We start from the raw sequence: 23,602 nt of genomic DNA, 5'->3' as shown, positions 1-23,602 counted from the left end.
AATTATACAGTACTGAAATGCTTCAAATGTACGCTAATAGTAGGGATGCATCAAAACGATACTGAAAATTTTGCTGGATCAGATATCGGCTTCCAAATAATACTGGTTCAATCGATATTCTGGTTAACTTGATGTAATAAGACAATTTACTGATCATAATTGGCTCAGAAAGTCTCAGTGTTTGAACTGTAGTTTATATAAAGCTGTTTTCTAGTTACTTGTGGGATAAATAACAGCAACTTAACACATTTAGATCAGTTTTACTTTTGTTTAGAGGAAATAAATGCTGTTTTCATTCTCTTCTGGTATCGGTTGATATCGGGAATCGGCAGATACTTAAAGCTATAGCATCAAAATCAGTATCAGAAATGAAAAATCTGGATCGGTGCATCCATAACTAATAGTTTACACATAAGAATTACAATATCTTAAGTGTATACATTACGATAACACATTTTGAAGTGCGATATATCGTTGAAGTAAATATTGGCGATAAACGATAATATTGAAACCAAAACGTAAAGCAGTTATCCCTCAAAAAAGTATTCTAAATGGACAATATTGTTAAAAAATATGAACTGCATGAAATAAATAACTTAAATAGTAAGTTTATATGTATAATGAGTCATAATTCAAACTTCTACAGTTCAAATCTCATCATAGAACAGAAAAACCCTCGTTTATCATGGGGGTTACGTTCTAAAAATAACCCGCAATAGGCGAAATCTGCGAAGTATCAGCTTTATTTTTTACAATTATTCTATATGTTTTTTGCTGTAAAACCCCTCACCACACACTTTATACACTTTTCTCAAACAGGCATTAACATTTTCTCACATTTCTCTCTCGTTTAAACTCTCTCAAAGTTCAAAAAACCTTCGTAGGCGTCTTTGTCGGTGCAGAACGTTTCATCGACATTGTGGGTTTTGTCGAGGAGAAAACAAATTGCAAACATATAGCACTTCAGAGTCACACTACGATCCAACGTTTATGTAAATTTGTCTGAACACATTCTGTACTGTACAGGAGACACGGCACGGAGGAGACTGATGGACAATGGTCTACAGTCCAACAGCCAATCAGGACGCAGAACGCAATGTACACTCATACGATGTAAGAAAAAGCATGTAAAATTGCACTAAAAAAATCCACGAAACAGAAAGACCGCGAAAGGTGAACCGCGATATAGTGAGAGACAACTGTATTACAAAGAAAAAGTGACGCCAAAAAATTATTGTTCCTCCTGTTATATATTGAATAATAAGTCGATATAGTAATTGTTATGACAGGCCTAAATTCATCTAGAGTCTAAATCGATGCTAATTGATGAGAAAAGGTTTGATCCCTCTTTCACACAGCCTCCATTTTGGACATTAGAGCTTGTAACTGACCTCCCCACAAAAAAAATCTTTGAGTAACACAATTTGGGTTTCATGTAACGTAAAAATGACTAAATCTATGTAGACTTTTTTTTACTACAAACTAAATCGTAAGTCTTTTTTCCTTCTCTAAACATGCATCGAAGCTATATTTCTTTTGCAATCTGACATTTTTCAAATTTGGGAATGCCGTAAAACAAAGCAAAACCCCGATGTGACGTTGAGCAACAATACGAAATCCTCAAATAACTTTCTCCACATCCAGTCATTTATATACTGGTACAGCACGTGTTTCAAAGTGCTACACATGGACTAAAAAAAGACAACAAGAACAGGTATAAATGCTAAATGTGATCTTAAAACGAGAAAACAAGAAAAATAAAAAGCAAAACTAAAATGCAGGAACCACACAACTAAATGAAGCACAGGTATATCGTCCTGTAAAATGCCGCATACATAAAAAATAGGCTAATTTTACCACACTACCTGCGTTCTCATTGTGTTTTCTGTCATCAAAAACGTACCCTGCCACGTGCAAAATGAAATTGTCTTCCCGGAGACGACACTGCATATAAATTATGTATCAATGCACATTTGTAAATTATAAACATTATTGTCTAAAAATGAGACAGAACTGATGACGTTGGCATTATGGAAACTAGCGTACCGCACTTAGCATACGTCTATTGCCTACCGTTTTCCACCTGTGTGCCAAAGATGATTCACAACAAAACATAACATCTGCCCCCCCTTTTCCCCACCCACATCTCATCGGGATATATTTATAGCCGTCTCCCGCGGACATCACGTGTGTTTGGGAATCGGGATGCGTGACAGCAGAAATGTCATCGCCCTGTTGTCGCGGTTACACATAGACCGGTCCGTCGCCCCCAGGAAGCGGTGGTCTTTTGGATAATGAGGCCGCCGTCTTAAGCACCGTCCCCGCGTAATGACCTCTGATGACGGGAAGGAGTCGTGCGGAGACGTGGGTTTGCAAAGTGCCAGTTAGCGGAGGAGCGGATGATAAATAAATATGAGATTTGTAAATGAAGGGCCCGAGGGAGCGACGGCGCGGTGATGATGGGGTGATGAGTGCGAGGATGCCGCGGCGTAATGAACGTAATGTCGACATAAACAAACACAGCCCGGGTCAAACGGTACAATGTGACAGAAATATATTTGCATTATTTAGAAAGACAGATGTATACGCTGAGGGTAGGAACGGGGGAAAGTGCAAAATGACTCTAGTGGTGCTTTTAATTCAGTTGGATAATGTAATCTCTGCAACTGGCTGTTATCCATCTGTGATCTGACAACAGGTTTATGTGATAAACACTGAGATCTACACATTATCAATCTGGATTAGCTCCTGGTCAAAGCATCACATCTAGCCCTGTCATCATAATTACGATACCAAACAATACATTTTTGGGGTCAGCATTTATCGTTTGTATATTTTCTTTGCACTACTGGGAATATTTTTGTAAATTTTTGGCTGTATGATAAGATTTAAGCCGTAAAAGTTTGAATTAATAGCTTGTATGACTCATTATAGATGCAAACTAACTACTAAAGTGTTTTATTATGCTGTTTATTTGTGATTTTTTAACAATATTGTACATTTTGAATCGCTTTTGTGGTTTAAATTTGCTCTTGGGGTATTGTGACAGTGGCATAAATCTGTTTCAATATTATCGTTTATCGTCTATACGCTATTTACTTGAGCAATATATCGAACTTCAGCATATGTTATCATGTCACACGAGTCTAGAAATCAAACTTTTGTTAAATCCAGTTGAGCGAAGACATGTTTTCCATCTCATACACGAAGCGTTCCCCTCTGCAAATGGACTAAAGTACGTCCGGCGTCGTCATGTTTGTTTTGGTTCACTCAGGATCTTCAGCTTTGTTTTCCAAAAATGCTGTGCTGTGATTGGTCCAAATTTGGCCACAAGATTAAAAGTCTAGTCTCCTTTTGGCTAAAACTGCATCTTAATCAGATTCAACGTTTCACCTTATGAATCAAGACCTGCTTCAGTGCATGAATAAGACACAATGTAATAATATAGGATTAACATGTGAAAATTCTACTAACCCAATGTCATACTTGATCTTGTATTCTGTACTGACGTTTCCTCATGTTTGTGTCGTCTCTCTCCGCAGTGTAACCCGGGCGACCTGCGAGCCCTGAGGAAAGGCATGGGTCTGTACCACTCTGAGACTCAGCTGTCCTCACTGCCCCAGAGACAAGAGGCGATGCACATGGTCAGTACTCACTTCCACGTTACAGTACGACACAGTGTTGTAAATGCATGTGGTAAAATCAGTGGTCCCCAACCTTTTTTGCACCACGGACCGGAACAATGTAGGTTTTATTTTCACGGACCGGCCGTCTACGTGTGGCAGATAAATATGGCAAAAATAAGTTAAGTGCATAAAAAATACAACTCACCACAGTATACCGCTGCATCAGTGGGGGCCCTGCACTTGTTTCTTCTTTCCTTCTTACTCATGTTTGTTTCTTTCAAAAAACTCTAAATCTTATCTTTTAATCCCAGGTGCTTAGTCTCCATGTGCCAAAGCAGTTTTGAAGGTTTCATTGCCTAATTCACTTTTCCTCCGCATATTATGCAGAGCGGACTCTGCACGTGAGTCACCTGTAGCGACAAACCCATATTTTAAGTAGGACTCCTGGTGTTGTCTGTTAAATTTATCTTTCTTTTTCTTGGAGGTCGTAGTCTCCTCTTCTGGCTCCTCAGTTGTCCTTTTACCCTTTGTTAAAAGCTCTCCAAAGACTTTTGTTTTGGCTCATTTTCACTCTCTTGTGGCTCTACTTTTGTGCGTCGTGTCTGACGTGTTATACGTGATACGTCATCACGGAGACAAGAGCAGATCTAGCACAGATATAATAAACTTGCCACTACATCAAATACATGTCGGTGGCGATTTCCTATCAGGATTTTCATTATATATCTACTGTTAAACCTTTCCTGCTTCAGTCCCTTGACCGTGGTCGGGAGGCACAGGGGAGATCCTTCTTCTCCAGGGCCGAAGGGTCACTCTTCCTCCGGGGTTTAACTCCCTGTTCTTAACCTCAAAGTTGTTTGGAGTGTGGTGCGAGCTCAAAGACCCCAGTCTGTTGCTCAAGAGTTGGTGTCTTTATTATCTGTACTGCACTGTAATAACGCATCACTTCTGCTCTGACTCACACACTGTCTTTTTCCAAGTGCATCTGTAGACTCTCACACTCTCACACTCGCCGCTTCTCCGCAGGTTGAACTACACTATGCACCACATGCACGTGCACGTCACCTCTCACTCACGCTCACGCACCACACTGAACAAAAGCACATAGGAGCTAGACGCACATCTCACAACACTACGGACGAGCTTATTAGCGCGTCATGAGGGACGGCCGAAAGTTAGAGTCAGAGTCGGAGAAGATGCGGTCGCTGATAAACTATTTACTGTTTTTGTGCGGCCCGGTAGCAAATGCGTCACGGCCCGGTACCGGCCCCCGGCCCGGTGGTTGGGGACCACTGTGGTAAATGACTGTGAATTTATAAACGATTGCATCTTTCAACACATGTTTCAGTGGTCTCAGGAATTGTAAAACTGTAATGCAAACAGAACCTCTTAGCTGCGTATTTGACCAAAGGACGCGAAGTCATTTCTCACTTGGATGTGGAGTTCACACTTAGCACACCGTCCTCTAGTGTCCTTACCACAGTGGTGTTTTGTGGTCACAGCATTACGATGTTTTGTGCACGACTAAGGAGAAAAAGAAAGATTTCAGGTGCAATTTAACACTGTGTTGTTTGAATCTTGCATGAAATTGTGTACCACTGGTGCACATTTCAAATATAATTCACTAAAGATTGAACAATTTGGGTTTTTCCATAGCAGATGGCGATACCAGGCATTTAAAATTTTGAAAAAATAATATATATTTGAGCCGATAATATATAAACAATATAATATTTGGGGAGATATGTATGCTGATTTAGATTTTTTTTTTTTTTTTCAAATAATATAATTTAAATTTACTACACAGCCTTTTTTTTTTTTTTTTTTTTTTAAACCACAGACCTAAAGGAAAGCTTAGTAGCCATGTTTTCAGCAGTTAGGCCAATATTGCATCATATTAAAATGTTAAGTGGTTTGTGTGGATTTTTTAGGCAGCATATTCAAACAAAGCAAAATATCGACCTGCACTGGAGATTCGAGGCCGATATCTGATGCGCTTAAAAGGCCAAATATCGGTTTATCTTTACAGTTCACTTGACATTGAAAACCTCTTTCAGCAACATATTTTTAGACTATTGTAAAAAATAAATATTAAATAAAAAGTAGGAGTTGTAAATGCAAAACTCTTGACCCTAGTTACAATTACAGCCAATCCAGTAAATAAGTAAATATAAGTAAATAGATGAGACAATGCAACTGTTTCCAACTTTAAAATTTGACTATTCTCCACACAATTTCACTAATTCGTTCTATCAAAACAAGTAATTACGTTTAGATTTTCTGCAAGATGTAGCATGTTCTCAAAACTCAACACCACAACAAACCTCTACACAGCACAAACTCTCACGTTGTTGTTGTTCTTAACGTACTGACTCCACCGTGAAGCTAATAATCCTTTGAATCCCGTACTTTTCTCCTGACCCTGCCTCTGTCTGCTGCCTCGAGTGCTATAATTGTTTTCTGACTGTCTAAGGAAGGTCAGAGCGAGGCTACGCACCGCTCTATAGAGGACTAAATCTTCCCTGCGTTAAAATCAATACAGCCTTTTAATCACCGAAACTCATTCACGACACACGGAAGCAACTCACAGGTCAAACCTTCATCTTCATTCTACGTCCTTGAACTTTGGACATCCCGAGAGACGGCGAGAGAGTGGTCCCTGAGGAAAAAAAAAATTGAACCACACACGTAATCAGTGGATTTAATTACACTGGTATAAAATAAATACGTTGGTATATGTCAGGTTAACGGCGTTGGCTGGATCATGGTTTGACGTATAGATATCGCTTTTGAATCTCAAGTGTTGCGTCAGCGCCATGGAGATGTTATTGCTTCGCTTGGAATGTTACACAGTATAGCGTTATTTCCACCATATCTGTGTTTTTATTGCAACCCCCCCCCCCAAAAAAACAAGAAATCTGGGAAAAAAATATGCGTTTTTATTGTGCGCCAGCTTGTCTCGCCACAGATCTGAGCTGTAACTTGGCTTGGGGGACTCACCTGTTTGTCTCCCTGAATTATTGCTATATTGTGGGAAATTCCAGGCAATAACATCTCCATGGAGACAAGCAGGTGACAGACGTTCCATCAGAAAAGTTACGTAATATACCTTTAAGCATTTTGATTAGATTGTGATTAAAATAATGATTCAAAGTGCCAGAGTTTGAGGGTTGACAGTTGAAAAAAAAAGACTAAGTAGTGATAGTTTTAGCGTCATATTGTTTGCAGAGGACTTTGAGTTACTTTCCTCACCGTTTCACATTACTAATACGATTAATTCTGGTTTGATTAAATGTAAACAGCCTTATTTTGTACTTCCATAGCTGTGAAATATTTCTAACTGCTCATTGTAGACAGGGCAGTTTGTGCAGTATTGTACTGGTACACAGCAGTAGTATTCATCTATCACTTGGCCTGTGTTGCTATGGGCTGCAGGGGGCGGAGCTTTGTCCATCTGACTAAAGAGAAAATCATTGTTAATCATCGAGGGATTGATCCTTTGACCTTTTTGCTGAGAGACAGTTGTGCAAATCATACCAACATAATCCTACAGTCCATAACATACATGTATTCCATTTGTGATCAGTATTTTTCACTTCTGATGTCATGCAGGATGTGAAAGCTTTTACCTGAAAATATTTGTTAATTAGACTTTTTTATAATAAATCACATTGTTTTGTCAGAGTCCAAGGGGCACCTGGACTTTTTGCATATTAGATTAATATTTGATGCCTTCTATTATCTTCATTATTTTCATTTTTAGATCATTTTAAAGAATTGTTGTGATAAGCGATACTTGTTATTTTTGTTTCAAGCCAATTTCAAGTAATACTATGACAAGTATCGCAATATTGAGTCGATAACAATGACTTTTGAATTAAAAATACATTAAAACTCCTCTATAAAGAAGTTTATCATTACAAAAAGTGTCTATAATAACTTTTGTGGACACGTTGGGGGGACGATGTCTCTCGGCTGGCCTGGGAACACCTTGGGGTCCCACCGGAGGAGCTGGAGGATGTGTCTGGGGTGAGGGAAGTCTAGGAGTCCCAGTTTAGACTGCTGCCTCCGCAACCCGGCCCAGGATAAGAGGAAGAAAATGGATGGATGAATAATTTTTGCTCCATCTCTGCTTGAACTGATGTAAAAATGTAAATCAAAAATATAAACAATATATTTCAAATGTATTTTAAATTGGAATTTCATTTTTGAGATAGTTTTAGTATTATATTTATGCAAAAGAATCATGCTGGACAGGTTCTACATGTATGTCTATGGTGGAATGTTCAGCAGTTACCATGGTGACACAATTCACACTTAGCAAACACTGCCAAAACTGTTTTAAGAGGCTGATTTGACAATGTTTTAAGTCTGAAAACTGAAGAAAAAGTATTTAAAAAAGGATTAAAACTACACATTTGTAAGAACCTGTGATAAATCGAAGTGTTTATGGTCCTGTTTGAGGTTAAAAAAAAAAAGTTGAGCATGACAAAACTGAAAAACTATTGGCTAACGCTAGCTATTGACTATAACGCTTTTTTTTTTTAGACTTGTTTAACACCACAAACTGTCTCATCCTGTTGTAGTTCCATTTTACGTCAGTTCTTTGTGGTCAGATGACGTTTAAACAGCTCAGATTAAAGCCCAACTTGAGTAACAGAGCTTCAGACGGAGCAGTGCCTCTAGTTAGCACCCAGACCACAAAGAGTGTCGGTGAAATCAGCTTCGAAGTATCAATAAAAGTCTCATCAGATCCTGTGTTCTCCGTCTACAAACCTTTAGATCCGAGCAGCGTTTTCTTCAGTCTCCATCCTCCACGGCCCAGTTACTCCGCGCCGCACATCAAATCCGTGGTAAACATCGCCGGGAGCTGTTGCGTCTCTCGGCTGTCCAAATGCTTACTCTTTAAGTACTAGAGTATAGACTGGAACACGCTGGTACAACAACGCTGGCACTTCAAACAACGTCTTTAACCCACACGAGCCAGCTGCAGAACAATAGAACAGTGATTTCCATATTTTCTCTTGTAGTCGACTTCAAAGCGGAGCCTCGACTGAACTTAACTTGTTCTGTTTATCACTTTGAACAAAAAGAATATGTCCTTGTGTTGGAGAAAGGGAGAGGGATTTCCTGTGAGAGTGCAGTTTTATTGTTAATTGGATGATACTTTGCATATGCTACCACGCAGAAGTTTGGACACACTTTTTCATTCGTTGCTACCCTAGAGATAGATCGATATATAGAGCAGATATTTGGGCTTTTTAGCATATTGGCTATCAACCTATCTCCAGCACAGGCCGATATTTTGCGTTTTGTCAATCTGCTGACTAAAAAAATACACACAAAGCTTTATTTTAATACTTTAACATGAAGAGGTAACTGCACTAAATGTGAATACGTATAGGTTTGTGGTAAGAAAGCGCTTAGAGGGAGTTTATAGTAAATTAACATTATATAATTTGGGGAAAATAATAAAAATTGGCCCTATATATTGGTCAATCTCTAATTTTCATGACTGTTTACATTGTAGTTTTCCACTGAAAGCATCAAAACTCTGAATAGACACGCGTAGAACGTATAAAACAAAGAAAAAAAAACTCAAAATAACTCCAAACTCGTTTCGACAAAGCAAAGAGTGGCTGCTTTGAGGAGTTGGTTAATATTATTTAGCTGAGTTATTAAACCTTTTGTCATTGCTACATAACTCCAGATATATCTTGCTTTATATATTTGATGAGGAAAAATGACCTTTTCAGTCAGAGTTATATTTGCTCGTATCTATTCCAGGATCTGGGTTATGCATTTTGATCACACATTCCAATAACCTTGAAACCTCTATTTAATTGTATTAAAGTACCAGTGCCAACTATTTCACTTGTTCTGTCTTCAAACTCTTCATGAATACAGTCCTTTAGTCCTTGAGCGTGCTGGGCCGAACCTCCTGCATGTCTATGTAAGATCAGCATGACGCTAAACGAATCGTAGCATAGAGATGATCTTTTCACTGCTTTGTATTTCACGGTGTAAATGTCACCCAAACACTGTCTGCAGATGTCAGGTCACCACCTTTTTGGGAATCCATTTTCAACACACTAGATGTAATACAAATGAACTGTTCTGTCTTATACGTCTTTCAGTCTCACAGATGTAGAATATTTGAATTCAGAAGAAAAATTTGACAATACTTAAATTCATAAGCTTTTTTTTTACAGCACATTTAAAACAACTTCAGCTGCCCCAGTGCTTCACATAAAAGCCAACAAATAAAACATACAGATAACACGATACACAGGAAAAGAACAATAAAACACCAAGATATCCTGTGTACCTAGTGTTGAATGCCAGGGAGAAGAGGTGGGCTCTCAGTTTAGTCTGAAAACCCACCTCTTCTCCCTCTTCTGAAAAGACTAAAGACTGAGAGGATCTGACAGGCAGATGGCGCTGTTCCATAGTCTAGGCTGACCTCTGACCTCAGGGCTCTGGGTGGAGTATAGGGCTCTGTCAAATAAAGAGGACCCATAGAGTGCGCACATTTAAAGACAATCCATAATATTTTGGATTGCACCTGATATGAAACAGGAGCCAGTGCTGCACAGGCCTGACGTGCTCTTGTCTTATTTTTTGTCAGCAGACGAGCTGCAGTGTTCTAGACATTTTGTGAGTGCTGCAGGAAGCCCTGGTCCAGCCTCACAAAGAATTACAATAATCCAGACGCGACGTTACAAATGTGCGGACTCTCTTTCAAAGTCTCAACCCGAAACTTGTTCTGAACCAGTCCTAAAGAAGGAAATGTACCATTATATGATTTATATTTAAGGCCAACATGAATAATCGTAATCATTTTGAATTTTTTTTAAAGGAACTGTATGTAGTTTTAATAAAGGTTTTACAATCACAACTGAACCTGGGTTGCCCGTACGTTAACCTGGAATTTAAGATAAAAATCTGACATACGGCTCCTTTAAATATGAAACATATAAATATCCTTATATAAATGTGTTAATATTGTTGAGGCAAAGTGTTCAAATGTTCAGGCAAAATAAAAAACATTCTTACTTCACTTCTGTTAAATTTGCCTGGATAAATATATCCAAATGCTTAACCTTGTCTCTTATACAAAAGATCAGTTGCAACATTTGTGCACGAACTGTATCGTTTTCACCCCCATCGGCGAGAGGCTTTTCCACACATTTTGAACCTGAGAACACCCAATGGGGGTTATGTGGCACCCAAAGGCGAAGGAAGCGCTGACACCCCATTCTCCGAGTATTGAACCGATCCTAACAAAAGGCACGGAGCTGTGTCTAATGCAGCCTCACCAGTCCAGGTTACTGTGAATACTGTGAATGCTGCTTTTGTGTGCCCCCAAACAGAGAGCCACTGTCTGGGTCTAACAGGGGAAGAGGAGGAGGAGGAGGAGGAGGGAGAGGAGAGGGGGAAAAGAGGGGGAGGGAGGACTGCGCATCATTGCTCCCATCACGATGAGTTAAGTCAGTGGGTGCTCAGGTAGGAGAGCGGGTGACAGGTGCATACAGGCTGAATACACAACAAGGTAGAGGAAAGGAACTGAGAGGAGGTGAGTTGAGTCGGTGCCACCATGAATAACACGATTATACAGGGTTCTCTATGAGCAGTGGCATGCCTGTTTACATTTCGGGTCGTGTAGGATTTTTGGACTGTTAGAACAAAATAGAGACTTGTTGTTTTGCGCCGTGATTCACAAAGAAGTGTATAATATCCATACATTTATATTAGCAACATTACAGGTACACGGGCAAGTCACTCTCTCAATCACTGAGTTTGTTTACTACTGTCTACATTTTAGATACATATGGAAGAGGTGTATGGAATTATGTAAAAAAAAAAAAAGATTAAACAATACCTATAAATCAACAAAAAAAAATGTATAATTTAATTTCAAATCCTTAAAGTAGATGCCCTTTGTTTTGTTGAAAGTGCTGCAAACCCTTGGCCTTCTCTCAGTGAGCTCCATGAAAAATCCATTTTAATTTATTCTATTCTATTCTATTATTTTGTTATATTTTATCCATTATTTCATTATATTTTATTATATTTTATTCACTATTTTATTCTATTCTATTCATTATTTTACTCTATTATCTATAATTTTATTCTATTTTATTCATTTTTAAAAAATTTTATTCTATTCCTTATTTTATTCAATTTCATCCATTATTTTATTCTATTTTATTATTTTTTATTCTGTTTTATTCATTATTTTATTCTATTTTATCCATAATTTTCTTCTATTTTATTCATTTTTTAAATTTTATTCTATTCCTTATTTTATTCAATTTCATCCATTATTTTATTCTATTTTATATTTTATTCTATTCCTTATTTTATTCAATTTCATCCATTATTTTATTCAATTTTATTCATTTTTTTATTCTGTTTTATTCATTATTTTATTCTGTTTTATTCATTATTTTATTCAATTTCATCCATTATTTTATTCTATTTTATCCCTTATTTTATTCATTATTTTACTCATTATTTTGGGTTTTTTCATTTTTTTTCTTTGTTCCCATGTGTCCATTTATAGTCTAGATGCTTTCAGTGAAAATCTACAATGTAAATAATAGAAATAAAAAAGAAAAATAAATGAAAGTGTGTCCAAACATTTCACTGGTCGTGTGCGGAGTGTGAAAAAACATCATAATGACTCTTTCTTTTTTAACATTGGACCGAACCATAACTGTGTCTTAAATAAAGAACAAACACATTACACAACTGTAGGAGTCTAGAGTTACCTGCAGCTTTTTAATTTAGACTTGGACAAAAGTTGGTTCATGAGGGAAATCATCAGACGTACTTTTTATTATAAGGAAAAAATTAAATATTGGGTATCACAGTAAAAAAAAATAACATAATAAATCTGTGTTTTTATTAACTAAACCCCCAGTGAAAATAGAATTATACCTTTTACATTAAACAGTGCACCTAAAATATTTATATAAAACTAATAACAAAGATGGTAACTATAATAAAATAATCATTAAAATAAGAAATCGTTCTGAAATGTGCTAATATATGATGCAGTGAGTCTATAGTTTTTGTCCTTTGCGTTTGGGCTGTTGCAGTTTTAGAACCAGCCCAAAGGTTTTGTGTCGTGAACATTTTTGGTCTGTTGGAGTCGACAGAGCAGCACACGTCCTCACACCTGGACCGTGACCTTTCCACAGCCACACACACAAACATGACACGCAAACATGACACACAAACATGACACAGCCATCACACGCAAACATGACACAGCCATCACACGCAAACATGACACGCAAAAATCACACACAAACATAACACACAAACATGACACAGCCATCACACACAGCCATGACACGCAAACATGACACGCAAACATGACACGCAAACATGACACGCAAACATGACACAGCCATCACACACAAACATGACACGCAAACATGACACGCAAACATGACACGCATCTCCCTCTTTCTCACTCCTTCACACTCGTTCTTCCTCCGTGTCTCTCTCTCTCACTCCTTCACACTCGTTCTTCCTCCGTGTCTCTCTCTCTTCCTCCGTGTCTCTCTCTCACTCTCTCACTCCTTCACACTCGTTCTTTCTCGGTTTCTGTTTTTCTTTCTCGCATTCTCTCTCTACCTCTAGCTCTCTCTCTCTCCCCCTCCATGTCTTGTTTCATCTCCCTCTTTCTCTCACTCTTTCACACTCATTCTTCCTCCGTGTCTCTCTCTCACTCGTTCACACTCGTTCTTCCTCCGTGTATCTCTCTCACTCCTTCACACTCGTTCTTCCTCCGTGTCTCTCTCTCACTCGTTCACACTCGTTCTTCCTCCCTCTCTCTGTTCTGTTTTGTTCAGTGTCCTCTTGTCCTCTGTGTCCAGGGCACCGGGCGTCTTCCCACCAGTGAGTCGTCTCCTGCCACTGGATATTTGTCCTGTGTCCAGAAACCTGAGGCTGTGGTCCACGCCATGAAGGTAAAACACGAGCGACGACGTCAGATAAATAATAAACAATAAACAAATAATAAATAATCAACAAACATTCAATAATAAATAATAAACAAACAATCAATAATAAATAATCAACAGATGCTTCCACTGCTTCAGCCACAGACACGTGTTTGTTCAGGCTTCAGTTTTCTACCCACCACAAACTACAAGTGTTGGAAGAAGTACTCAGTTTTGTAGTAAAAGTACAGATACCAGACCGAAAAAAAGTATCACAAAAAAAGGAACAGAAATGAAAAATCCACTTAAGTAAAAATATGAAAGTACCTGTTTAAAAATGCACTTAAAGAGTAAAAAGTAAAAGTATTTTGCTCTGAATTTGAGCTCTTAAAAGCCTTTAAATGTAGTTTTTCATCAAGATTTGTGCTGAATTTTGCTCAACAGTAACAATTAAATTACTATTTTTTTGCTCTAGATGTTTTTATTTGTATATTTTTGTTTACTGTGAACATGTTAAAACTAATAAATAAACCCCTCAAGTTTTTCAGCAAATACTTTTACTTTTCAGTCCTGTTCAAAAATGTAGTAGAGTAGAAAGTACAGGTGCATCTATCAAATATAGTTGAGTAAAAGTAAAAAAATATCCACTTTAAAATTGACCTAAGTAAAGTAGAGATACCTAAAATGTCATACTTCAGTACAGTACTTTACTACTTATACTTACCTTCCACCACTACAAACTACAAAACTACACGGTCCCGTTTGTCGAGTGCGTTATTGTCGTGTGAACTATTGATCTATTGATGAATTTATCTGCCGCCTAATAACCACCAGGAACTCACGTGTTTGTGCTCGTTTACAGTGCAGAGGCAGAGCTGAAATACCAATATTTAAAGGGAAAGTACGTTAACATTTTGATTTTAAATGGTCTAAACGTGACCTATTTTTGTACGCAGATATGAGATTTACTGTTGACAATTGTAATGCAGGTTTATTCTTACATGATGGCAAAGAGAAACAAAACACTAAACTATAATGTATAATAATTATCCAATCACAAAGCAGAATGACTCATGTGAGTCTCGAATTTGGGTTGCCAGTTTTTGTGCTAAAATCCAGTTGGTTTAAAGCTAAAAGTACTCCCTCTAATCTGAATCGTCACTTCCTAAACGCAGAACCTACAGCCAATCGTGAATCAGCGCTCGTGCGATTAACTCTGAGGTTGAGCGTTTTCATATATTGGGAATGAGAAAAACTTGTGTGTTTTCTCTCTGCAGGTTAAAGCTCTGGCAGCTCAGGTTCAGCACAGTCCAGTTCATTTCTAAAGGTCAGGATTAGTCTAAACCACATGTGTCAAACTCAAGGCCCGGGGGCCAAATGCGGTCCGCCACGTCATTTTATGTGGCCCGCGAGAAGATAAATTAAAAGGCATGACTCTCATTTTAAAATAAGTCTGTACTGCTTTAATGTGTGCACTGACAATAAACTAATAAGATTTTCCCAGCAAGTGAGAGAAATGAAGTGAGAAATATTTGCAAATAATCATCACAAAATGTTCATGAAGAGGAAAATTGTCAACATGGAAGGAAGAAAGGTGAAGGTGAATACAAGTTTGTGCTTTGAGGAGAAAAACCTGTATGTTTTTTGTGTTATGAGGTGGAGTCGGTACAATCTACGTGGACATTCGGTTACATTTAGGGATTTTTACACTGCCGTACAGTCACATCTGGCCCTTCATAGCGGCCATTTTGCTGATGTGGCCCTCGGTGAAAATGAGTTTGACGTCCCTGGTCTAAACTCTGTCCGTTATGTGTTCAGGTGCTGGAGGTGCATGAGAACTTGGACAAACAGGTTCCTGAAGACTACGAGGACGATCTCAGCGAGAAGGAGAAGGCCATCGTCAGAGAAATGTGCAACGTAAGTCCTTTTATATTCACACGGCAAAACTGAACTTCTTTAACCTTTAACCTTATCGCTGCAGACAGACTCGCGGTTGCGGACTTTCCATTACCGTAACTCCGCAACCGATTGTGCTTCATGTAAATTCAAACGGCGTCTCAAAGCAGAGGCATGGGGCTCTTTAAATATGTTACTGTCATTACGGTAATCTGCCTCCGTTGCCCTCGAAGACGACCAATCAGAGCGCAGGGGCCGCCGGGATTCTCCTACTCACTTATTCAATGCGTCAAAGAAAAAGTACGGATGGATATGTAAAATAGAGGTAGTTGTGTGGAAAAAATGCAGTACATTCTGATACTTTAACATGATTTTTATGGCTAAAAAAATAAGTTTAGGCAAGATATACTGGTCTATAATGTGCTCAGTGCTTAAAGGGTTAAAGGTCCTATATTACACAAAATTGTTATGAAGTTATAATGTTGTTACCTCATCAAAAACAGACCTGGAGTCGTGTTTTGCTTCATTCACACATGTTTGAGTAACTCTATTATTAGTCTATCCACATCTCCAAAGCTCAAAACGCTCTGTTCCACCTTATGATGTCATGAAGTGGTAGTTTCCAAGTTAACAGCTACTTTTTTTACCTTTTTACTCCGTAGAAATCGGAAATTCTAGAGCTGAAATCACCCAAACGATTCTAGTGAAAGCGTACGCACTTCCTGTATTGCACCATGACATCACAAGGTGGAACGAACTGTTTTGCGATTGACAGAAAAACTCAAAAATACGCAGGGTTTGTGTGTTAAACGTGCGAATGAAACCGAACACAACTCCAGGTATGTTTGTGACGAGGGAGCAGTATTACGACGTAGAAAAATGGCGTATCGTGTTCGTTTTAACCCTTTAACTTCCTGCCTTATCCACGAAACCAAGAACAGATTAGACAAATGAGCAGTCCAGAGTTGTTGTTTGCGACGCAGTGGAGTTTACGCCATCACTTCTGCTGTGTACACATCGGTTTAATTTAGCAGCTCGCGCTAATGAGGGGCTTGTTGTTCTCCCCTCTCTCTCCGCTCTTCACTGGAGGCGCTGAAAGAGCTGAGTAATTAGACTGACACAAATCTATCATGTGTGTGTCACCGCTAAAAGCCTGAGCCGGGATGAAAGCTGCGCTGATTAGAGACGGGTCTATGTATGGACCCTATAGAATTATGGGGTAGGAAAAAGGAATCTCTTGTCGACAATAGTACCACTGTAGTACTGTACTCCAGCCGGGTTTCGCTCGAGGTTGTTTGAGGTTCTGTTCATTGTCCAAAAGAGGTGCATCGGTTAGATAACTCTTTGACTATACGTGTTTTTTCTGGGTGGCAAGTTATGCGTGGTGTCATTTTCTACCGGTTTGCTTATTGGACGTCTTGAGAACTCCTGAAACAACCTGCTAGACATCAACAAAACAGTGCCCAGAGATCATTTTTTCAGGTTTTGGGTCCACAACATGGCTAGGAACGCCTTAACCCTTTAAAGACTCAGTACATTCTCGACTTTTTTTCTTTTTTTAGCCATAAAAATCATGTTAAAGGAGGTATCAGCATGTACTTTTGCGCTTTTTCACACAACTACCTCTATTTTACAAATCCATCCTTATTTTTCCATTGCTGCGTCAAATAAATGTGTAATACCAGTTTAAGTAGAAGAAAAATGTAAAAACGAATGTACTTTTGAGTAACTTTTACGCAAGGAAACGAATGAAAAAACTATCTGTCCAGCTCAGAAACACTTTAAATTACATATATGAACAATAATAAACATTTATACAAGAGATTATGCAGATTGTAGTTAGGGTTAGGTTTTTACAGCCCTTCATATAAAAAAAATGTCAAGCGTTTATGCAGCAAAGACATTGATTTTGCCAGGTCATATTTTTTGGAATGTTTGCTAAAGAATATCTCAGGTTCTGCAGCTTATGAGTTTGTATCTTTGGTAAAATAAGTAATATATTTAAAGAGCCCCATGCCTCTGCTTTGAGACGCCGTCTGAATTTACATGATCGCACAAACGGTTGCGGAGTTACAGTAATGGAAAGTCCACAATCAGCAACGATAGCATCCGACGCTAGAGGGTTAATAACTGAAGACCGTCATCAGAAAAGCGACTAGACACGGGGAGAACATGCAAACTCCAGTCCGTCTATGAAGTGTGTTTGATTGTTGGGTTGGTTGAGGTGTTTCTGTCCCGTTTTGCATGTTCTTCTCTGTGTCTGGGTGGGTTTGTTGGTCCCAAAATCGTCCAACTAAGAAGGTCCTGACTTGGCCGAGCTCAAGATCTGGTGATGGTTCCTCAGGCGTTTTCAGCTCAACTTTGATCGACTTGTAGCGTGACGTTATTTATTACGAAGCAGTGATCAACGTGACTTTTGTAAATGGATGTAAAGTTGAACCTGGAAGGCGTTTGGATTCTCCACGCCGCTCCGTACAAAGGCAGTCCCGTCTCTCGCAGCTCCATCACTCACCCTGGAGGGCAGAGGATGGAGACGTACGGTGAAGTGTGTGAAGTCTCAAAGTCAAACCACATTTGAAGTTTGCTCTCCCCGAAGAGTAAAGTTTCTTCTTACCTTTGCTCTCTCTCCCTCTCCTCTTCTGCCTGCTCTCTCCCTCTCTCTCTCTCAAGCTTTCTCTCCTCATTTCCCATCTATCCTTCTCTTTCCTCCTCTCTCTCTCTCCCTCTTTCTCACTCCTCCATCTTTTTTCCCCCTCCCTTTCTCCCTCATTTTTGCGCTTTCTTCTTTCCTCTCTCCCTCACATCCCTCCTTCTCTCCAACTTTTGCTGGCTTTCTTCTTTCCTCTCTCTCCCTTTCTCCCATCCCTCTCTCTCTCTTTCTCACCCCCCCATCTTTCTCATCCTCTCTCCCTTTCACCCGTTTTTTGCTCTTCCCCTCTCTCCCTCACTTTTGCAGTCTTTCTTCTTTCCTCCCTCCCTCCCATCTCTCTCTCCCTCTTTCACACCCCTCTGTTGCTCTCTTCCCCCTCTCCCTTATTTTTGCTTTTTCTTCTTTCCTCTCTCCCTCACATCCCCTTTTCTCCCTCTTTCTCACCCCTCCATCTTGCTCATCCTCTCTCCCTCTTTCACCCTGTCTGTCTTTTGCTCTCTTCCCCATCCCTCTCTCCCTCACTTTTGCTGTGTTTCTTTTCCTCTCTCCTTCACATCCCTCTCTCACCACTCAATTTTTTTCATCCTTTCACCCCACCTGTTTTGCTCTTTCCCTGCCTTCTTATTTTTTCTACCTCTCTGCTCTCCCTCTTTCTCACCCCTCCATCTTTCTTATCCTCTTACCTTTGCCGTTTTAGTCTTTCCTCTCTCCCCCCTCACATCCCTCTCTCCCTCTTTCTCACCCCTGTCTTGCTCTTCCCCCTCCCTCTCTCCCTTATTTTTGCTTTCTTCTTTCCTCTCTCCCTCACATCCCTCTCTTTCACCCCGTCTGTCTTTTGCTCTCTTCCCCTTCTCTCTCTCCCTTATTTTTACTGTCTTTTTTTCTTTCCTCTCCCTCCCTCACATCCCTCTCTCCTTCTTTCTCACCCCTCCATCTTTCTCATGCTCTCTCCCTCTTTCACTGTTTTATTCTTTCCTCCCTCTTTCTCACCCCTCCATCTTTCTCATCCTCTCTTTCCCCCTCACCCTCTCTCCCTCCACTCCTGTCTCTCTCGTCTTTCACTTTCTCACGTCTCAATTCTTGTCTTCGCAGGTGGTGTGGAGAAAGCTGGGGGACGCGGCCGGATCAAAAAAGTCCGTCAGACAGCACCTCTCCGGGAACCAGTTCAAAGGGCCGCTGTAGCTCGGCAACCGGGCGGACCAGACGGGAAACAGGAAGTGCTATCCCAGAGCGCCTCTTCCTACCTCCGCCTACACTACCCATCATGCCGTGCGACTTACTGCCGACAACACCCAGCACTGTTATCATCAAACTGGTGCAAATACAAGCTACATAACGGACTTTTCACACATTTTTTAAACAGTTTGTGAAGCGTTGACAACTGGCAGCTAGTTTCATCACTTTGCCATTTTATCTTCATCAGTTCAGACACGCGCAATAATCCGCTTTTAAACCTCTAACTACTCTCCACTTTCAATTCTCAAGACTCTTTTAGTGATTGTAAACAACATCTAGGGACGTATTTGTTTTATTTTAATGGACAACTCATATTCTAGTCCAGGGGTGCGCAAACTCTTTTCACCGAGGGTCACGTCGTGAAAAATAATCGACACAGCAAAGTAGACAATACAGTGGATAATTTAGATCGGCGCATTTAACACACTTTAAATAAGGCTTAAAATATTATTATTAGGTCTGTACGACAATGCAATGTGATATTATTTAGGTTATATTAGTAGGATTACTCAAATTTACCAGAAAAAGTACTGATTATGATCAATTGGGCCATTTAAACTGAAGGCGTGAGGGCAAAAAAAGTTGGTCTGAGGGCCGCGTTTTGCCCCCGGGCCACAGTTTGGACACCCCTGTTCTCGACCAAATTACGCAAAATTAGGATGTTTTATGAGACTGTGGTAACTTAGGCAATACTTATTTGATTTGCGTCAATAAAATTAATATTAATACAATATTTTTATAACAATTAGATAAGCGGAGAGCACCATTGTCTCGCGTATTAATGGGAAACACCGGCGTAATGTCGTTGGTAGCATTAGCCAACAGTAGCTGGCGTCGCTACTGCTAACATTTTGCACATTTGCCAATCCGAGCACTTAAACGCACTCGCTCCCTACGTTGTTCACAAACATTAACAGCTCGGTCTTTAGCCGTATATACCGTCTAGCTAATGTCACTACATGGTTCCAAGCACAGAAGAGAAAACGGGGCAGAAAAATCTTGTAAAGGATTATTATCGTGACAGAACTTCCTGATAAACTTCTCCTATAGAGACCCTAGCTCCTGTCACACGTATCGCCCCCTAGTGATTAGAACTAGCATTCGCTTTAACATGTAAAGTAAAAATCCCACTGTGACCTAGCGCCTTTTGCTCATAATAACTTAATGGAAAAATTAAACCTAGAGATCACTGTTAACTTGTTGTATATGATGTATAAAACCATAGCACTACCATTGTTATCATATTGTTGATTTTATTTTGTATTCTAGCGTGGCCATGCGATCAAATATTTAGTTTGAAAAGCACACACAGCCGGACCTTGAACAGGGTTTTTTTTGTTGTTTTTTTTTGGTAATAAACATAATAATTTTAACAGATTAATGAAATTTTAATGTTTTATTTTGTAACAGTATTCAGCCCATTTCCAAACATGTTAATAAGTCGATACAATTGAATAAAAATGTACGCCGTGTGCATGCGTGACAATCATTTTCTCAGGTTGGGAGGGAGAGCTTTATCGTGTTCATAATTGTGAAATAAATTTGAGAGAAAGAAAGAGATGGGTCGTCGTCTGCGGCTGTAGCGTTTGTACGGTGGCTCTGAAGGTCAAGTTAAGTTTTGTGATTATTATTCCTTCACGAAGTATTAACAACGATCCTTAATAAATAGTATACCTGCGTTACATTTTTATATTTTTATTTACTTTGATAAAAATTTTGCTCTTCATTCCTGGATGGTATGACAATTTTAAAATGTAGAAATTGAGGAAAATCTATTAAAATAAATACATTTTCACAGCGTTTGTACAGAGTGGTCACGTGATGTTGCTGTGACATGTCCGATAAGCTGATTTAGAGCCGTTTTCCAACCAGTGGAGGAAGAACAACAGCGCCATCTACAGTCCAACTTCTTCATGATAGTATCCCAGGTGTGTGAGAGTAAAAAGAGCCCCCTCGTCCCGGTTCAAAGTCCTGTGGGCACGTTTCCGTATTTCGATTGCCTCCTTAATCCAGCATCCTTTTTAGACATCTGGGATACTGTCCTGAAGAAGTCGGACTGCAGATGGCGCTGTTTAAATCAGCTGACCGGACACATCACAGCAACATCACGTGACCACTGAAGAAGAGCGCTAAGTGAGCAATCGAAACTGTCAGGTATGAAAACAAACTAAACTTTGGTCTGAAAAAAATATTAAAATATATTATTTTGAAGACGAGATGAACCTCATTGGCCAATTAAACTGTGTTAATTTGTGTTTGGACCTTCAGAGCCACCGTACATCTTCCCGTGAGGCCTCTTTTCTCAATCAGTTGCACGGGACTGCTAAAAAATACATTTGCTGAATTCACAGTATCCTCACCTAATAGTATTACGTGACCCAAATGCCAGTTATAAACGATTACAAAGTGTTATCCAGTTGTTCAATTTTACTAATCGTGAATTCAGCAGATGTGGGGTTTTTTTTAAAGGTTTTTGGTAAGTTTTTGGCAAGTGTTCCCTTTCTTGATGTCAAAATTAACTCAGTACAGTTTGTCCAAGTATTTATTTCCAGGTATTTGATATGGGGGCACTTTAACGATGTTCACTAACTTTTGTAACATAAGCTCAAAATGATTATTGCATAGAACGAAATAGTAAAGGATTTTGGTGTAAGTGGATCCAAGTAAGATTGTGTGTCGCTCTGACGGGATACAGACAGTTTCTATTAAAATATAAACTAAATTTTACAACAATTTATCAGAATTTGTATCAATAAATATTCTGATATTGATAGAAAATAATAGCAAAGTGCTTCGGACAAGGGGGGACATGGGGGTCTTTAGTCTCGTGAGCAGAATTGGACATTCTTCCTATTTAATTTAATTTATTTATTTGAAAGAGGACAGATAATACAAACATAAATTAACAATTCAGTAATCTGACCCAGATATCGCAGCGTTTATAGCCTAATTTATCGCTAATTTGCAGCACAAATCTCAAGAAATGCTTTTAAACCTGCTCATTTCACCAAAAAGCTGTGCGATTATGTGTAGAAAAAACATTAAATACAGCGAATTTGTCAAGAGAATCAAATATCGGAATATCACACAGTCCCATTTCACTCTTACTCAGCCCCCCTCATATTAATTTATATATTGACATTGTGGTTAATTAAGTCTAAGTGTAATTTTCTGTTTATATATTTTTTGAAATACACTTTAAACTGTCTGCTTTTCCTGGTACAGCACGGAATGTTTTGTCTTTCCTGGGAAACAAACTGACGTTCCAAATGTTATAGTAGATCCAGGTTCATTAAATCCTTTACTATTTCTTCAGTATGTTTCTCCCATCTCTGTTTGCGTTCCAAATTTTGAGTCACCATGCGCCTCTCTCCTGATCAGAATAATAAAGTTAAAGGTTTACTATGTCACGTTTCCGGTGGGGGGTCCATCACCTTATTGCTTTGCCTGGAATGTTTCACAGTATAGGATTTTTAGCTGTTTCTATTGTCAAAAATACTTGGTTCAATGGGAAGACAATAAAAGGTGGTTGTTTTCATGGGGAAGTTTAATGCCATTCTGTGTAACGCTCCAGGCGCAACGAAAAATAAAGGTTTCGGACCCCAACCTTAAACTTCCATAGTGCCACTTTAAATAGGCTATAAGTGTCCTTTTTTGTAGGAACAGATTTGAAGCCATGGAACGATTTTAACTCTTTTCTAACTGGCATCGGTTTAAGATGTGCCACAGTTTTTCTGCATGGTGTTTTGATTTGGAACCTGACTGTTTTTACTCCGATTAAATGTATTTCTTTTTTTCTGTCTATGTAAATTAAGAGTCCTAGAACCTACAGTGTATAATGTCTACTCCTGTAGTAACTAGCATGACCTTAACTTGTCTAAACATTGAGACTGCAGGTAAAAAGAGAATGAAATAGGCCACTTTTAGAAAACTATTACAGTAAATAAACAATGTTGCTTTAAATGTGCGTTTGTGTTGGATTTATCAGCATCTCATGAGATATACTGCCCTCTGGTGGTATAAAGGTAGAATGAAGGGTACAGATTTTTCCTTGACTTTGAAATTGGGACTGTATAATCACTTTTTAAGAATTTAAGAATGTAAATATTTAGAATGTAAGCAAAAATAGTTAAGCATAAAACTTGTAAAAGCAGATTGGGTGAACAAGTCTAAGTTTTTAGATTTGGCTGGTAGGTCTTAATATTTTGCAGAAAAAGATCTGTGGGTTTCAAAATTAT

The 23,602-nt window shown here is 39.0% G+C and overlaps 1 protein-coding gene across 2 annotated transcripts in view; it reads left to right on the top strand.

Annotated features, from left to right (window-relative positions):
- Positions 1–23,327, top strand: part of ccdc85cb (coiled-coil domain containing 85C, b) — a 99,596-nt gene extending 76,269 nt beyond the window's left edge. Inside the window, exons 4-7 of one of the 2 annotated variants that reach the window (XM_033991099.2) lie at positions 3,543–3,644; positions 13,517–13,609; positions 15,401–15,499; positions 19,221–23,327. In XM_033991099.2, the coding sequence (XP_033846990.1) occupies positions 3,543–3,644; positions 13,517–13,609; positions 15,401–15,499; positions 19,221–19,310 (384 nt within the window). In that variant the 3' untranslated portion in view covers positions 19,311–23,327. The remainder of the gene's footprint in view (positions 1–3,542; positions 3,645–13,516; positions 13,610–15,400; positions 15,500–19,220) is intronic. The other variant, XM_033991100.2, reaches the window with a different exon arrangement.
- The last annotated feature ends 275 nt before the right edge of the window (positions 23,328–23,602 follow it).

This window comes from Periophthalmus magnuspinnatus, chromosome 24 (assembly GCF_009829125.3).
Source record: "Periophthalmus magnuspinnatus isolate fPerMag1 chromosome 24, fPerMag1.2.pri, whole genome shotgun sequence".
Classification (NCBI taxonomy): Eukaryota; Metazoa; Chordata; class Actinopteri; order Gobiiformes; family Gobiidae; genus Periophthalmus; species Periophthalmus magnuspinnatus.
Note: the sequence above shows the minus strand (reverse complement) of the source record. Positions and strands in the feature narration are given on the sequence as shown.